General features: G+C 58.6%; 1 protein-coding gene across 4 annotated transcripts in view; it reads right to left on the bottom strand.

The window, feature by feature from the left end:
- SBF1 (SET binding factor 1) overlaps positions 1 to 18,188 on the bottom strand; it is an 89,465-nt gene that overhangs the window by 41,161 nt on the left and 30,116 nt on the right. For all 4 annotated transcript variants that reach the window (XM_075506245.1, XM_075506329.1, XM_075506412.1 and 1 more), the window contains exon 2: positions 2,031 to 2,116. In XM_075506245.1, the coding sequence (XP_075362360.1) occupies positions 2,031 to 2,116 (86 nt within the window). The remainder of the gene's footprint in view (positions 1 to 2,030; positions 2,117 to 18,188) is intronic.

Raw genomic sequence — 18,188 nt, 5'->3', positions numbered from 1 at the left:
GACCGGCCACACTTGCTGGCGGGCACGCGGCACGACTTGGCAGCTGCAGCGGTAACTGCCGAAGCCAAGCGCCCGGGACAGGGCAGAGGGACGAGGACGGGGATGAGAGACGTGTCCAGCTCTGACGCCCTCCATTCCACAAGCTGGTTGCTCCGGGCCAGGCGAGAGGAGCACGCCGGCAGCTCTCCTTTGCAAGTGCCAGCAGAGCCCCTTGGTTTTCGGTTAGGCGTGACACGAGAGCTTTGGAGGGCACACGACACGGGGCGTCCTGATCGGCCTCCAACAGCCACAGCTCACGTGGAAGTTCTCCAGCACCAACACACATGAAGATGGAGATGACCGCCAGCTCTGAATGAGGTCATGAAACGTGGGAGGCAGCCGAGAGCAGAACTGAGTCCGGACAGGTGAGTAGGGGAGGCCGCAGATCCACCGCGCAGAAAACGAGCGTTAAATAGCACAGGAAACTCGCGCAGGCCATGAAACGAGACGCCGGCTGGGCTACCATCCCGCTCAGCTACCCAGAGCCCTGCACGTGGACAGCGCAAGGCAGAGATCCCAGCGTGCGGTGCCCTGAATGCCCGTGACACACCTACTCTAAGGAAACAAGCTCCCACGGCCGAGGCCATCCTCTCAGTGGGACGTGATGATCCCCATGGGTCCCTTCCAACTTGAGATATTCTGTGATCCTAGTCGATGATTCACTGAAGCCCTGGGGAAGCACAAGGACCTGGAACGCCCTTTGCTACAGCAGGTACCCAGGACTCCCTCGGCCAAAACACCCCTCGTCGAGGATGCACAAATGCCCTTCGGCGAGTCCTGCTGGCCGGCAACTCAGGCTGGGCCCGTCCAAACAGGGAGGTGCAACCCCTCTGCGCACACCAACGGAGGCAGAAAGGGCTGGCTGCTCCCGGCGAGGACGGGGGCTCTCGGCTGGCCGGCGTCCCCGCACCGACCACCACACACCGGCCTCACAGGCACCGACACCTCCCAGCACAGCAAAGGTACTTGCAAGGCCTCGAGGAGCGGGGTGAGGATAGTCCCAGCACCCTGAGGCTTGTAAGGCAGCGAAGGGACTGCTAAAGCCTCGTCTCTCTTCAGGTTTTGTACTCCACCGTCCTTCAGCTGGAAGCTGGGAAGAGCTGCAGTGGGGAGGAGGAGAGCAGCTTAGAAGGGGGCTCAGTTTAGCGCTGAAAAGGGGTCTGGCCAACCGGCAGCCCAACCCACTCGCTTTTGCTGGCAGCAGAGCTCCAGCTCCTCTCCTTCAGAGCTCCTCAGCAGCAGCACCAATGCAGCAGGGAAGGGTTTGAGAAGAACTTCTACTCAAATTTAGCAACCGAGGAGAACAATCCTATTATCCTTGATTAGTTAAAAGCCGGTTTGTGAAGAACCCACGCAGTGCCAAATTAGGCTGGGTGTGTCACTTTATGGGTATGACCCAGCAATGATTGCAACCTCAAAGGACTCGCAACAGCAGGCGAATGTGTCCGGAGGGCTGGGGCAGGGACCCAGGCCTGCCGGAGGGCGAGCCGCTGCCGATACCGCCGGCCCGAGGAGGGGAGCGGTTTGCTCGGTGGAGTGCTTGGGGAGGCCCGACAACGGCAGAGCCCTGCTATTCGTGACGGGGCTATTTATACTGACGCTGCATCCCTGCGGCTCCTCTAGGAAGCGTTCCAGCATCCCGAGCAGCTGATCCCAGAGGAGGAGGGGGAGCAAAGCGGCCAGGAGAGGAGCCAGCCCCAGGCAGGGCTTACAGCAGCGACCGCCTCTCGATGGCTCTGCCGCGGCCCAGCTGGGAGGCGGCATGCTGGATCCCACAGTTTTCCGGAGCTGGAGCTGCGCTGGGGGGCAGGTGGGAACCCCTCTCTCGTGGGCTCCCCCGGTCAGACCCTGCAGCGCCCAGCAAGATGCGTGCACGCAGTGCCATGGTGTCACCTGCCCCGCACGCGGGTCACGCTTCCCTGGGGTCCCGGTCCTGAGGGACAGCATGCTCACCAGCTCGATGCCTCGGACCCAAGGGACAGCACACTCACCAGCTCGATGCCTTGGGGAAAGGGGTTGTCCTCCCAGTCCTTCTCCGGGAAACGCTGGAGTATCTGTCCCTGTCCATCCCCGCTCCCTGCAGAGACAAGAAGGGAATTAGAGGGCAGGCAGCAGGTACCCACCGGCATCTCAGCCTCCAGTAACGCCAGGCTGGAAGCAACACCGGGACGCTCTGGCACTGCGTCAGCCCTCCATGGCCACAGGCAGCACAGAAGTGACCCCAGCCCCTTCCACAAACACAGCAGTACGGCAGCACTGCCCTACCAGAGGGAAAAGCAGCAATTTTAATAGAGTCATGAGCAAACAGCTCACAAACTCGTTATCTAAAGGTGCGTAACAGGCAAAGCAGAAGTGCGGCAGATCTCTGGTCAAGTTTAAGCTTCCTTCCTCGTGTTGCTAACACAAGATCATACACACAGATTTTGAACTGTAATTCACTGCTCATTATCTACGACGTGGCACTTGACATTTCCCCGAACAATGGCATCATGCTGCTCAGTTTTACTTTCGGGTTCCCCTGAGGCTGCCGTTTCCCCGTGGCTTTACGGCACCTGGAGCCTGCAGCGCTGCTGGGGAGCGCTCCCCCCACGCCTGCCCACCAGCCCACTCCAACCCAGAGAAAAAACCTGCTCTTCACCCAGATCATGCCCTGATCTACCTGGCCACGCAAGCACGGAAACTGGCACGCCGGGGAGCGGGCCAGCTCTCCTGGTAGCAGCCGGCTCTCGGGACAGCCTGAAGCAACGGCTAAACCACCCCTGAAACGCAGGCAGCTCCTGCTGTGTTCACAGAGCCTGCAAGGCTGGGGAACGCTTCTGTGCTGGCCACGTCCTTTCAGCGACAAAGCTTCATGGTAAAACCCTGCTCCAGTGGATCAAGCTGGAGTCTGGGAACTGGAAATCCTGAGAAGGCTTTTGCTCCTACCACAGGCTAGGCACAGCCACGAAGGTGAGCAGCCCCTGCAAAGCGGGACCATCTCAGTCCCTTGTGGAGCTGCCGAGGGATTACCACATCCACTGCATCGTCCCGGGGGACGACTGCCTCTCTTGTCCCTTACAGTAACGCCTGCTGCCTTTGGGAGCACGAGCGCTGCCGGCCTCCCTCCGGCACGGCCAGATTTTGGCCCTGGGACTGCTGACGGGGCCAGGTAACAGGAGGAGCCTCACCAGAAGGCGTGCACCACCGAAGGACTATTTTCGGCACCCAGTCCTGTTTCCACCGCTCCACTTACCACCAGCCAGCCACAGCTGAATTTAGCAGAACGAGGCATCAGAAAAGATGCCACTTATAGTCTGAGGACCAAAATGGAAAGGTCAGTGCCAAGCTGTGAAGAAAACAGCATCAAGCATCAGGTCGACCACATCTCCCCCCCCCGTGCTCACACACCACCTCCCCCCCGGACAGGTCCCACGCGCTGCCGACAGCGTCAGTCGCTGCAAGGTGCTCACGGCCAAAGGCGTTGAGTAAGATCTGCCTCCTCCGAGCACAAACGACCCAACTCAAGCTCCACAGACAGGAAGAACCCTTTTAGAGACACACGGCAGGATCACAGCTCTCCGACGGCCTGCCCCCGGCAAGCTCCCTCGGACCCGTGCCCTCCCCGACGGCTTGCTCCAGCAGCCTTGCCACAAGTGCAAGTGTCTTCCCTCATGCTCTCTTGGCCGCAAGGGAAAGAGATACGAGATCATCCTCAACACAAACGTAAAATTTACTCTCTCCAGGAGTTGTTTAGAGCAAGGGGAAACTTGACCCCCTGGGTTTTCTCAAACACAAGTGCTGCCACACTATTTAGCGATCTGTGGGCTAGGTATATCCTGATTTTAGCAACTGTCATTAATAAGCAGCCTGACTTACGAATTCTGGCCAGCCAGGCTGCCAGGTGCTTTCCTCAGCTACTCCTTAGGCAGCCTGATCCTTGCCTTCCTCCTTCCCATCATTCAACACACGCAGCGTCCAAGCTGCTCGCCGGCCGTATCAGGCTGTCCGATCAGCGTGCCCCTTCCTGCGGAGGGGAGCCGGACCAGCCCTGCCAATTCTTCTGCCGTCCCCAGCCGAGATGCCTGGGAAAGCACGTGTGTGCCTGCGAATGTCGGCCTTCACGCAGCTGCTTCGCTTCGCGTCTTCCTTCCTGCCTCCTCCTGCCGCTGCGCTGCAAAAAGGCCGGCACGACTTAAGGTGACACCTGGTCACTGTTCCTGGGGCAGCCTGTTGTGGTCTAAATTAGCGTTAAGCTATATTGGGAAGTTTATGAGATGTTATCATAATACAGGAAATTCTAAATAAGCAAAAAGTTAAACACTCAGCTGACACAACAGAACCAGATGACCTTAACTCTCGGGCAGGCCAGCAGCGGTGAGCGCTGGCACGCTGGGGACGCTCTCTGGGAACGCACGGTTCTCAGTGGGGTCACGGCCACGCGAGAGACTCCCCATCGCTTCACTCGCTCGCAGTGTCTCTTAAGTGACGTGACAAGAGGAGCTTGGAGCGAACACCCCGGAGAAAGACTAAGGCAGGACTCCATCTCCCGGGACCCCAAGCCACATTTCCAGCGTGTTTCCGGTCCCCTGCAGAGAGGTGTCCACCTCCCCTGGAAAACTCACCCAGCAACTGCCCACCAGCTCGCAGGAAAGCAGCTGCAGGGTTGTGCTGATTTACAGCAAGCTCCACGGTAGCCGGCACAAAGGCATCGCCTTTGTCCCGGCCGCCCAGCGCAGGCGATCCCCATCTGTGCCCCAGCAGCCGGGCTCCTGCTCCAGGGAAGCCGCAGGGTCTGGCCAACGGGGAACCCAACCGTGCAGCAGCTTCTCCAGCCGCTTCAGGAGCTGGACCTTCTCTGTGGAGCCTGCTGTGATGACGGAGCGAGGAGAGTCACGGGAGAAGGGAATTTTCATGTGTGTTTTAGGCAAAGGATCTCGTTTGGAACAAGTCCTTTTCCAACACTCATACCTGAAGCCCTCCGCTCTCAACAGTGAGGTTACCGAAAGCACGGGAGGGTATTTCACCAGGCAACACGGTGGAACCCGAACAGTCAGCCTCAAGGAATCAGTCCTCCCGCAGGCTCAGACACGACTCCCACACCCCCGAACCTTGAAAATTTGGTATGATATAATACAGGGGAACGCAAAGCTCGCATGTCCTCAGCACATGAGCAAGAGGTGCTTCGGCCTTCCTTCACCCCTGGCTTCCAGCACGAGGCTGGGGGCTTGCCTAGCTCTGCCGGGAGAGAGCGGGGGGATCATTTCAAACATGGAAATGTTTTGGCGGCTCATCCCAGGTGCAGGGAGATGGACCTCAACTTCAGCATTGAAGTGTCATTAGCAGAGGCTTCCAAGAGCTTCTCAGTATCTCAAAGCAGAAATTATTTAAAAACTTTAGCTGTTTTAAAGCATCATCAAGTACTTTATGCTACAAAGCATGACAGTTGTTACTGAGGTGGCTTCCTGCAAAACAGTATTAACCCACAAGGCACGACGCCATGAAAGGCAACCTGCAAGGGGACCTGAAGCTTCTGCCAAGAGCACTTACTGCTAAGATCTGCGATAAGCGATGCAACGTACCCAAACCGTGCCTGCAAGCCTGCTCCATCAGACACAAAGCAGGCACCAGCCCTGGACTACGGAGCAGGTCGCTAATGGTGCTCCTGGAACAAGCAACAACGCACGCAACCCTCGCAGGGCTGTGAGCGGTATCAAACGGTGGTTGGGCAACTACCCCGCAAGAAGGACGAGCTATTGCATCAACCAGCGCTTTGGCCTGACTAACCTGCCAGCGCAGCCCTCGGCAACTACCTGCAAAGCGAGGTGGTGGCTCCTGGCACGAGGGCACGGGAGCGTAGTTGCCAAGTGCTGGCTAACGAGAAACAGGGCATTGCACAGAGTCTGGAAGAAAACAAGCACTGTCTTTAGAGAAATCCCGTGCAAGAGATTCTCACCCAAAATGTGCAGGCTGTATTTCTTACAAACCAGCACCTGACTACCCAGGATGGCTGGAATTAACAAACAAAGCCACTGCATTCAGCTGCTGTGACGAACTGTGATGAGATCGGGTCGGGAACGACGTGATGTGCAGAGCGAGGTGCAGGAGGCTCTGGCCGGCTCCACGCTCCCCCTCTGCAGCTTTCCAGAGTGACGGGGAGCAGCACATCGTCGCTGCAGTCCATCAAAGCTGAACCCAAGCCAGATCACGCTTCAGCACCTGGCTGCATGACGCCTGCGACAAGAAAGCAAAGGCAGGAAGCTCGCCCGGTTCATGCCTGCCCGGCAAACAGGAAAGGTCTGCCAGGGGCGAGCGAGCCAGCAGTCCAAGGCTGCAATCTCTACAAAGCTTCGACAGGCATCGACGGCTCCCCGGGACATGCCTAGCTGCTCAGCTGCAGGCTGCGCTTCAGACTGGCAGGCAGATGGTTTGTTGTGGGACAGAGGACTGCAAACGCTGCGGTCTGACCGGCAAATGCGCAGCAGCACGTGCTGATCGCACGGGAGCTGCAGGCTGCTCTGCAGGCAACCCTCATATCCCACACCCCAACCCACAAAACTATCAAACCGCGGTGACAAGCTACTGTAGTTCTTCCAGTCGTCGTGAAGAGCTACGTCTCCCTTCCCCATACCTCACTTCTCTTCCTCTGGATGATGAAATTCACTTTTTAGGGAAAAATAATTCAACAGCTTAAAAAGAAAAAGGGAAAAAGCCCATACAATTTCAGTCAATAACTTCCAGCTCTCCCAAGCAGAGACAAACAGGAGACAAGCTGCAGCCGCAACGGCTGCTGGAGGACATCTCAGCAGGATCCTGCCCTGGCCAGGAGAGCATCCTCATGGGGACGGACGCCTGCCTACAGCCCAGCGGCTCCCACCGAGCTCTCAGAGCTGCACGGTTCTCCTCTCAAGCATGCCAACCAGGAAATACAATTTTATTTTTCACTCTAACATCCACACCTGCTGTTTCGCTTTCAGATATAACCGTTACAGGCCAAGTCATCACTGGCTCTTATTTCCCTTGCTCTGCCCGTCACGCCTCACCCCAAAAGAGCAGTTCCAGAGGCAGGCTCCAGACAAAACCCCTTGTCCTTCTCATTTCTTTCATTCTCAGTACAAGAAGCACCTTTGAGATCTTCCCTAGTTGTGGGACCTTCACATCTAGGCTTCAGTGTTCATCCCACCGGCCTCGGTGTTTCCTACGAGAAGACTTATCTTGCTGACCTGATGAGAAAGTCAGGACCACCGCTTCGCACTCCTGATGACTGGGAGTCATCACCTGCAGGAGTGGAGAAGCTGGGATATTCTAGCCCACGGATATCAGCTCCTCCTTCCCGGAGAGCAGGGACAAGCTTTGAGGGATTTATAAAACAAGAGAGAGAGAGAGAAAGGCAGAAACAGGGATTCAGAACTGAGCCCAGCGAGCCATCCTCGTCCTAGAGACTGAAGTCCTCCCCCCGTCCCACCAAACCCACCGCACCGGGGGGCACAGCAGCCCCAGAACAACACGACGAGTGTCTGCTCGGAGGACAATGACTGCACTGTTCCCTCATTACATATTTATGAAAGGAGCACGAAGAATGGCTTTTCTATGGAGGAAAACAAAAGGGCTGTGTGCGGGGCTGGCGGGGCCGGGGCTGGCCCGCTCCTCCTGGCCACCGTGGCAGCCCTACGTCTGCCACCATCCCGAGCCCTCCCCTGGGGAAAGCCCACCCGCCCCAAACCGACCGAGCGGACTGCCCTTGTCCCCACACGCCGGCCACGAGCAACGTCCCCTGGCACGGGAGGAGACGCCCCTGTCCCCGCCACGCCATGCCGTGCCACCCCGGCAGCACCGACTGCGGCCGGCAGCACCGCAGGGTGCCATCCACCCGTGCGGACGCCCCAGGGGACACAGCCGGCGGGGGAGAGGGGTCGTTTTGCTGCCACGTATATATGAAGTGGCACTTACTGGACTCCCACTGACCCCTCCAGCTCCCCCCAGAAGACCAAGTCCCGGCTGCAGGCACGGCCGCCTTTTCTGTCGGCACGGGGGGGCCAGCAAGCCAGATGAGTAAATAATCCAGCCAAATAAATAATCCACTCGTGCTTCTTCATGTTTTAGTGTAATTTCAGGGGACAGGAAACTTGGGAAGAGACAAAGCTCGACCCTTTCCCAGACTGCAGGAACGCCAGATGCCTGCGCAGCAGCCGAGCCCCCGGCACCTCGCACACAGCCACAGACCGGCGGCAGATTTGAACGAGCCGATACAGAACACGCGCCCGGCAGCAAGCCTGCAGGACAGGAGCAGGATGACACAGAAACTTTCAGCTCTTACAAAGGTCCTTTTGATGGTATTTAAGGCAAAAGTCTCTACAAAGAGACAAAGTCGCACCCAGAACACCAATTCCTGTCCTGAGTACATTAAAAAAAAAAAATTAGGGAAAAAATGAACTCATTCTGTGTTTAATGATCGCCTTGGTGATGTTTGAGGATGTGTTTGACTGTCTATAAACACAAGATGATAATGATCAGAAGGACAAACAGTTTGGGATGGGACTGAACGCAGAACTGGGTGGTGAAGCAAACTGTCTACATGCAACTCCAATTAAAACACGACCAACTCGTTGTTGGGAAAGTTCCTTACACTGATGGAACACCTCCCAGAGGCAGGCAAAATACCCCTTCTTTCTTGGGTCACTCACTCCCAGATAAAACATCCTCAAGAAGAGTCAGTGGCAACTCACCGCCCGGCCGGCGTGGGGTTGTGAGGACCCACTCGTGTTTTCCCAGCACAGCACTTCCACAGAAAGTCACGACTCTCGGAGGTTCTTCTGGATGAGCCGCTTAGTAATGAGATGTTTATAGAAAAGCTAAAATTAAAGCCTCTGAAGAACTGGACGGCGTTGTTCTCCGTTACAGAGCTCTTCATCATTCTATTTTCACACCATTCCTTCCCCGGGCCCCTGCTCCCGAGCTGTCATTACCTTCCTCAAACCTGTTCTTACTCACTCTCAAATTAAGGCCGAGAAGTGTCGGCGAGACACCCCATCTCCCCCCGGCCGGCGGGTGCATGCCACCGGCCCGGCGAGCAGGCAGAACCGGCAGCCTGGTGAGCAGGCAGCCTCGTGAGAAGGCAGAGCGGGCAGCCTGGTGAGCAGGCAGCCTGGCAAGCAGGCACAGCCGGCAGCCCAGCGAGCAGGCAGAGCAGGCAGCCCAGCGAGCAGGCAGCCCGGTGAGCAGGCAGAGCCAGAAGCCCGGTGAGCAGGCAGAGAGGGCAGCCCGGCAAGCAGGCAGCCCGGTGAGCAGGCAGAGCCAGCAGCCCGGCGAGCAGGCAGAGCAGGCAGCCCGGCGAGCAGGCAGAGCCGGCAGCCCGGAGAGCAGGCAGCCCGGTGAGCAGGCAGAGCCGGCAGCCCGGCGAGCAGGCAGAGCAGGCAGCCCGGTGAGCAGGCAGAGCCAGCAGCCCAGCGAGCAGGCAGAGAGGGCAGCCCAGCAAGCAGGCAGCCCGGCGAGCAGGCAGAGCCAGCAGCCCGGCAAGCAGGCAGAGCAGGCAGCCCGGTGAGCAGGCAGAGCCGGCAGCCCGGCGAGCAGGCAGCCCGGTGAGCAGGCAGAGCCGGCAGCCCGGTGAGCAGGCAGCCCAGGGGCAGCTGGGGACCAGACCCCCCGGGGCAGCACCACGCCACCAGGAGCCAGCGGGGCAGGACCAGGACCTGCGAGGTGCAAACTCGCTGGGGTCGGGCACGCTGGCAAACCCCTGCGGGGCAAGGAGTCGTGGCTGGAAAACCCCGGGAGTCCCCGTAGGCCCGCGGGGACACGGAGCCGGTCGCTCTCCTGTGGAAAGGTCCGCTCGGATCTCCCAGCAAGGTGGAAGCCGCTGCTCTGGCCCAAGCACGATGCTTTCAGGGTGACACTCGGCTGCCTCGACACATGCCCCAGAGTAAACAGCTGAACAGGTCAGGAAAGGTCCTGGGATCCGGGGCCAGGCCGGTGCGAGAGGGACCAGCTCGGCAGGACCCGTTCAGCACGAAATAAATCGTCCTGGGCAGGGAGCTGGAGGAAAAGATTTACTACTGTCTATGAAAGAAACCGCAGATTTGGAGACTAGGCACGGTATATGCTGATACGGAGTGTTGCTCCTTTGTAAAGCTTTACTGTTCCTTGAGCAGATGCCAAGAGGAGAGCTGTATTTATCTTTAGAAACATTAAGGCATAAGAGGAAGTAATAAAAAAAAAAAAAAATCCATCTGTTTCCGAGAGCTCGTCCCAGGAAAGTGCTGTTCAGGGCCTGGAGGGTTACTGGCAGGGAGACAGAGATAAGCGTTTTACAGCTGCCTACCACTTGTTCACCCATAGCCATTTCTGGAAATGCTCCCTGCCAGTGCATAACAGGAAGCCTTTCGTAAATACCTCGGGCTTGACACGACCAGCAGAGCCTCCACACAAACACACGGCCCCTAGTCCACCCAAACCACCACGCACACCGTGCCTCCGTCACCGCCGGCCGCTGGGGAGGGCACCCGCTCCTCCCAGCCCGCATCCAGACACAGAGGTCCCTTCGGAGGAGCCCTCCACGAAAACGGTCCCAAGCCATGACAGCCCGGGAGCTGCTTTCGGGCATAAACACGCTGCAAAATCAAGAGCTGCAAGGTGACGGTGCCAGCCACTTGGATGGAGAAGGCAAGATGGGTGTCGGGGGGTTCCTCCAAACCAGGAGGGAGCAGGAGTGATGCGGAGCTATGGAAGCTGCTGGGAGCAGCACCCTCCACCCAGTGCCACCAACTGAAAACGCTTGCATGAACTTTGGCTTTTCTCCTCTCTTGAGGGGGGAACTGGCTCCAGACAGCAGGTCCTCGCTGCTCGAGCTGTGTGCTCCACCTGAAGCAGGGAGGTGACGGCCTCACGCCCTGAGGCAGGGGAGGTGTGGGGTGACCGGGCACAGACTCCCCATCCTGCTCCTGCAAACGCTGCGAGGCCCTCCCTTAATCTAACCTCTCTGAAAATAGCTTTGCCTGGCTTATACTTTGCAGGCTGGTTAGATTTGCGACAGAACTCCCAAACCTCTACAAACCACAACTTGAAAGCCACCTGTTTAGGGAAAGTAAGAAAAGGAGAATCCAGTTTGCCAAAAAGCAAGACAAAGTTGTATCCCAGACCTGCACTCGTGCTGCAGAGGGAATCCCCCATCCAGCACCAACTCTCCAACCCTGAGTGTCTGCAAATGCCTCCCTGGAAGGGCTGAGAGCAGCGGCAAAGTGTCAGACCTTACCCTGCGGAGGACTCACAGTCCTCAACCAGGGGAAACGCTTCCCAACCCTGACTGCCCCGCTCCGGCACTCCCCATTCACCGTGGCCTCACTGAGGTGGAAATAGTGGTCCCTAGTGCAAGCAAAGCACTCCGAACAATGAGACCGCCCGACACAGGGCATCTTACAAACTCAGATTCACTTGTCCAAAAAAATAGAAAAAAAAAATCATGGTTGTCAATGTCCCACAACTGTCATCAGGCATCTGAAGACTGTCTCAAGTACCGCTTCCTCGGGGGAGCATCCTCGGAGCAGGAGGATAGCTGTGCGGAGTGGCACACCACAGCAGGCACGCCTTGGCGGCTGGGCAGCGAGCACGGGCCGGGACACTCCAGGCAGCTCTGATGGTGACACGCTCGCCGCACCGAGATACACCAGGACGACTTTCATCTCCTCCATAAGCTGCCGCTGATGCTCGCGCGCTGGGCTGAACGCGTGCTGTGCCGGCTCGAGCATCCGCAGTTGCGGGAAGCAGCTCTGCCTGATCTAGATCAAATATCCAGATCCAGATCAAACGCTGAGCACGCCAGTGCTCCTCCAGCTCCGGGGCCGTGAGATACTGGGCACTGCTGAGCAGCTGGAGGGACAATACAGGACGGCAGGGACGGTTTCGGAAAGCACCCTTTCCTTGGCAACGAGCACATTTGCGGGCCTCCAACAAATTCCTTGCGCGGGGTGAGCCTCACTGCTTTGGGTGCCCTCCCAGCGCTGCCTTGCGGGCATTCGAGGTTTTCAGAGAAAGGTTTCAGAGCGGCGTGGAGAGGAGAGCAAGGCACAGCTGCTGGAAGTCACTTACGGCTTCAGCCAGGGGTACGGGGCTGTGGGGGCTCCGGAAGGGAGAAATTTCTCTTCTCCAATTATTTACCATAATAGGTATTTTCAGTGCAGACCAGCTGATACTTGGGGGATACAAATCTCATGATTTACCCGTGCTCCTTATCAAAAACTCCACCATCCACTTCAGAGCAGAGCTGCCCTCACTGCTGCCCCTCAAGCCATGCACGAACTGAAAGGACAGCGGCCGGGGCAGTACACTCGTGTCTGAGCTGGGGCAGCAAGGGGGGACCCCGTCTGCTCAAAAACTACACCCACTCCAAGCGGCAATCATTAACAAATCCACTAACAAGCCTTGTTAGCGCAGCATTAAGTTTGACCTCACCCTTCCCCGGCGCAGAGCAGCACGAACTCAGAAAGAGGAAGCGACAGTACGTGCCAGCGTCACCTTAATTATCTTTTTCTACCCCACTTCCTCCTCGCTCGAGAGGCTGCGGTGCGATGCTCGGCGCTGAAGAGCGGGCACAGCAGCCGGACGAGCTCAGCGGAGCTGCAAGGGCTGCTCAGCGGCGCGGGATGCTCCATCCATCCCCTTCCCTGCCCTCCCCGGCGCCCGCGGATCGATGCCTGGAGCTGGGGCTGCGCAGGGCACATCAGCTCTCCTGCCCACGCGCCTTGTCGTGGAAGCTGTGGCATTAAGTTGGATATAGGAGCAGCGTGAGAGTCAGAACAGTCATGGAAGGCTGTGTTAGACATCCTGCTGCTGTCTGGAGGTGAAGGGGCTGCAGGGCCCAGTAGACGCAGGGTTACTCATATGAAATAAGCCCAAAATGTGAGCGTCTCCTTTCCAATACAGACTAAGCAACGAGAAGATTTTAGACTGACGTGGTGCCAGCACACGCGGCTCCTGAGCACGCTGGTGCTTCAGGTATACTGGGTCATAATGCGAGAGGAGACCTCGCTGCGTACAACCTAATGCAGTCCTTCCGTGTTTACAACAACACACAGGTTACAAAGCCCCGTGTCTGAAACAGCATCAGGTTCCACAATTAACCAAAGGTTTTTCTGAGGAACTGACGGGGTGTTTGGATGCAGCCCAGGGCTCAGGCTGATCCAAGCAGCCAGGCAGCACCGCCGGCTGCAACCGCATCCCCGGCTCAGCCAGAGAACAGGCTCACGGCACCGCACGGGACGTGGCCGTCATCAGCCCCACAGCCCAGACCTTCTTCCTGCAACAAAAATAACGCCTTGCCGAGCTAGATGGGACGGCACCGAGAGCCGTGGCTGGTGCAGCAGCCAGGGCAGACGCTGCTGCTCAAACCCTCCTGGGAGGAGGGGACCCAGCACCCGTCGGGAGCTCTGCGCTAGAAAGCGACTGGGTCTGGATGCAGGGACAGAGCTGGTTTTCCCTGCCCCAATTTTGGCATCCCTTCCTCTCTGCCGCCGCGGGCAGGGACAGAGCTCCCGCCCGGCCAGCCCGACCGCAGCCAGTGGAGCCATCCCACCGAGTGGCACCACGGTAATCCCCGGCCGTCACACGCGGGCGCAGAGCAAACGGCGCGGCCCACGCACGGCTCTGCGGGCACGTGGTGGGGCACGGGGAGAGCTGCTAAAAGCGTTTTGGGGAGGAACCTGTTCTATTTTTACCTGATGCCAAATTCCAGTTACTTCCCAGGGGAGCTATTAGCCAGCTCCACTGGCACCCTGTCCCGATAATTACAGGGCCACGCCACCAACATTTACCCAAGGCCTAAAAACAGCACGTGCTGCGCCGATGGCTCCTCCTGCCCCGCCACAGCCCGGCAGCGCCAGCGGGGACCCGCCGGTCCCTCCAGAAACCCACTCTGGCCATGCAACAGGACACGGTGGCTGGGCACACCCCAGCTCACGGAGCAGCTGCCGGGATACAATGCACCTCCGCGACCCACCGATATTTTCAGTCTTAAGCTTTGGACCTTACGGCCCTGCTGGCAGCGTGGGCTTTCAAGCGCTCCAGCCCCCTGCGCACAGAGGCCTCGGGGAGAATCACAGAAAGCAGCGTATTCACCTCAAAAACCATAAGGGACCTGGGCACATCCCGAAACGCAGCACACCATTCCTTTCCAGCTGAGCCGTGCAGGGCATGGATGGACATGCTGACTTGCCGGGTCCTCAGCCTGGGATCACAGCTCCAGGGCATCAAAGTGCATCTCTGGCAGGAGTAATCCAGCACCAAACAGCAAATTTGAAGTTTTAACGAAGTCCAAGCGCTTCAGCGCGATTCAAGGCTCAGTGTTAGACACCCCCTTAGTCACGCGTTTGTGATGAACGCTACGGCGTAGACATTACAGCTTTCCCACTCATCACGAGGATCTCAGCTCCTGCATTCAACCGAGCTCCGTTCGCTTTCCACCCTCGCTGCCGAGGTTCCTCGCACATGGCAGCATCCCCGGCCGTGCCCTCCCCAGCGGGAGCGAGCACAGCTCCACCACCGCCTCTGCCACGACCAGCCAGGCCCCGAGGATCCCGCCGCAGCTCCTCGCGCCTGCGCCAGGGCAGACAGCACGTGCTGTCGGGGCACAAAAGCCACCACCAGTACAACAGCCACCCCTGCACAGAGCTCTGGCCCCACAGCGTAGCTCCGGGCAGGAGGAGCACATCCTGTTCAGCTCAGCACCGCACGGCTCAGTGCCGTAACGCCCCGACTGTCGGCAGGTCCCATCCGCACGGGCTGCGTGTGCCCCGTCACGCCCGAGGCTGGCTGCATGGCACAGGCTCCAGGAGAGGCTCTGCACCGTCACCTCCCGGTGCCCCGCAGGGACAGCTGCCGTCCTCCCTCTCCCGGGACACCGGCACTGGCTTCCTGCAGGGTCACGCTTCCAGCATCGTGCTCGGCCTGCAGAGCAAAAGCTGAAAGTGGCCTCTGAGCTTCCCGAAAGCCTGGCGGGGAGGGGACATCAACCTCCGGCGGCTGGCTGACAAGAGAGGAGGGAGGGCACAGAGCTGCACCCTGCTCCTTGGCAAACCCAAGCCAGAACCTGATGGGCAGCAGAGCCCGAGCACCTGCGGGATGGCTCTGGTGTGAGCCCGTCCACGCTCCGCTGTAGTGCGATCCTAAACCGGGAACCGCCCTCGCCTCTCAAAATCCTCCACAAATCCCTGCGCGCTGCCCGGGAACCTCGGGCACGGCACCGGCACACGCAGCCGGTGACCTGCCCCGGGGCCCCGCACCTCCTCCCAGCACCACGGTGAAAATGACCACCAAAACCACCCTGCTGCTGCAGCCACTGCCGGCGGCGTTCGGCTCACGGTATCCAGCGTCACGGGGATCAGGAGCTATTTGAGAACAGGGCAGCTCAGTGCTGTGGGCCGGACGAATAACGCTGCCGGGAAGCTGCTGGAAGGCAAACTCCCCTTGCAGGCAGCAGGAACAGCAATGTAAGCAGGGAGTGCAAACAGTCCTCACGTCGCACTGGAACCCTTTCGAGGTGCACTGCAGGCAACAATCGATGGGGGGAGGGAAGCTGACCCCCCGTCAGTTACCGCTCTCAGCGAGGGGCAGCCTGCCATGCACACTGGTAAGAGCGGGAGGGGACGGACACGCACCCCTCGACGTCTCACCTCCCGCGGCGCTGCCCGTGCTGTCCCCAGCCCTCCCCAACGGAGGCTGCGAGCTCCCGCACACAAAGCCCACGAGCGGAGGGAAACAGCAGCTCCTCGCCTCCCCAGCCCAGCAGGCACTGCTCGCTCTCCTCGCCAAGAGCAGGAGCTGACGGGAAGCCTACAACCGCGGAGTGGGGTTTACGGCACAGCTGGGCTTTCCCCACCGAAACGCCTGTCGGCACGGTGCTTTCCAACGGTAGGTCAGCCTCGCTCAGCGTCATGTACGGTGACGAATTTTCACTGTTCTGAACTCTGACCTACGCACAGGCTTCTCCCATTGCATTCGCTAATTGTTGACATTATTTGTATTTTGAGACAAACCTGGTTTCACTGCTTTATTCCACTCCCGACGCTCTCCGGAGCTACGGTACCCAGAAGCACACAGTTAGGGGCGAAGCATCACCACGCAGATCACAGACTTGCAGCGCTGATCAAGACACTTCTACGTCTTTCTGTCGTCAAACCCAAAGGTGAGGGTTTCTGTTCAACACCGAGGACTGAGAGAGGAGCCCAACTTGCCCGTACCTACGGACCAGCAGGACCTGCCCCTCACCACAGCCTCTGGATTGCAGGTGTCCTTCTGCTGCGCCTCGACAGCCCAACCCATGGCCATCTCCAGCAAGCATCACCGCCCACCAAAGCTGCTCATTAATCACTGCCTCTTCTTCAATCAGCGCATTTCAGTCCCTTCTCTAATGAGTTCAGAGCGTTTTTTCATTAGGTATAACCTCCTTCTAATCTCATTTCCAACACGCTTCCCAGGGCACAACAGCAGAGCGGAGTGAAAAGGGACACAGAAGGCCAAGAGAAAGACGGACCAAGGTGGGAGAGAGCACGGTGTATTTGAAAGCCGCCCTGATGGGCGCAGCGAGGCCGGGGAAGCCCAGCTGCAGCTGCGGCGGACCAGCCACGGAGAAGCAAGCCGAGGACGTGGGGCCAGGGGCCGTGGAGGCAGCCGAGCCAGGACACGCCAGCCTGCTCTCGCTCAGCTCCCCTCTCCCCGGGAGGGGCCCACCACCACCCACCTTCAGCTGCCCGCGCAGCAGCCGGGCTCGGTTATCCCTCGTAAACACAGTGAACTACAGATCCCCCTTCTACGTGCTCCAGGCACCGCTTCTGCGTTCCCCGCTCCCGAAAGCCAGTTTGTTGGGAAATTGCAGTGACAAATACATGGCAATCCCAACTGGCAAATGGACGCAAAGGGATAGTGGGAGTGAGATACAGCCACGGGTGCACAACAGAGAATGAAACCAGCTTCAGGTTTCAGGACAAAATGACTAAATGGCAACACCTCTCCCATCTCACGGGCATGCGGTCCATCTTGCCGGGCAATACACTGTAAAGCAGACAAGCACAGGGGGGAAAAAACCCAACAAACAAACAGACAAGACTGCTCTTCATTGGCTCGCACGTGAATACCCCAAGCCTCCCCCTTTTCAAGCATGCCAGGGAAGAAAGAGGCACGATCTAAGCGCTAGCTCAGTTTGGCTCAACCCTACAGAGATCATTTACATCCACGGCGTTTGCCAGGATCAACATCTCCCACAACTGCAGAAGGAGCTTTTGTTCCCAGTGCCCCGTGCAGGAGGCGGCTGCAGGGAGGAACAACGGGGTCGGAGCTGCTGTCAGACCGGGGAGCGCGGCACCTTCAGAGGGAAAAAACGTGCCGTGAGAGACAATACCAAGAACGGCCAGAGCACGATATATAGAAATGAGAATCAAGGTCAGCTTCCACAGGTGCCACAGCCAGAGTCGGCAGTGCTGGTACTACGAAGCGGCTTGCATTAAGTGTTGAAATGGGGGGAAACTTTGTTATAAATACGTGAGTAACCCTGCTAGAAAGCACTGCCGTTAGCACACCGACTGTTCCGGTACAACGCACAGACACATGCATCGACCCTACTGAATGGCCGCCGTCCGCAGCACGAATTGCCATTGGAAAGCCAGAGCTCTGCGGGGCAGTCGGAAAGGCTCTTCCAGAGACCTCTGTGCTCAGTCCAGCCATTTCGGCCGCCCTGAAGCGATTGTGCAAGGCAGCCTCACAGGGATCACTCCGTCGGCTCTCCAACTCCAACCAGAAGGACCCAAGTGAGAAAATAACTCAGCCAGGTGGTGCAAGAGGAACTCTCAAGCAGCCACAATCCGCACGAGTCACATGCAGCCTCCCACCAGGCTCCTCCGCGTGTGCCTGGTGGGGAGCGGCACCTTATTTCGGGGTCGGGAGGCCCGGTGCATGGTTAAGGGAGCGGGTGCTCACGGACTGTGCAGGGCTGCGCTGGCTGAGGCTGCTGCGGGTGGGAAAGCAGGCGGCAGCGGCGGAGAACCATCCTGCCGTCGGGCAGCACAGCCTCCGGCTGCGGCGTGGGCAGCCCAATGGATCAGTCGAGACCACTTGCAGGACTGCTCTCTCAAGTTACAGGACTTGCAAACAGCGAAAGCCGGGAACTCTGCAAAGTCAGTGCTCAGGCCCAGCGC

The sequence above is a fragment of the Mycteria americana genome, chromosome 1 (assembly GCF_035582795.1).
Source record: "Mycteria americana isolate JAX WOST 10 ecotype Jacksonville Zoo and Gardens chromosome 1, USCA_MyAme_1.0, whole genome shotgun sequence".
Lineage (NCBI taxonomy): Eukaryota > Metazoa > Chordata > Aves > Ciconiiformes > Ciconiidae > Mycteria > Mycteria americana.
Note: the sequence above shows the minus strand (reverse complement) of the source record. Positions and strands in the feature narration are given on the sequence as shown.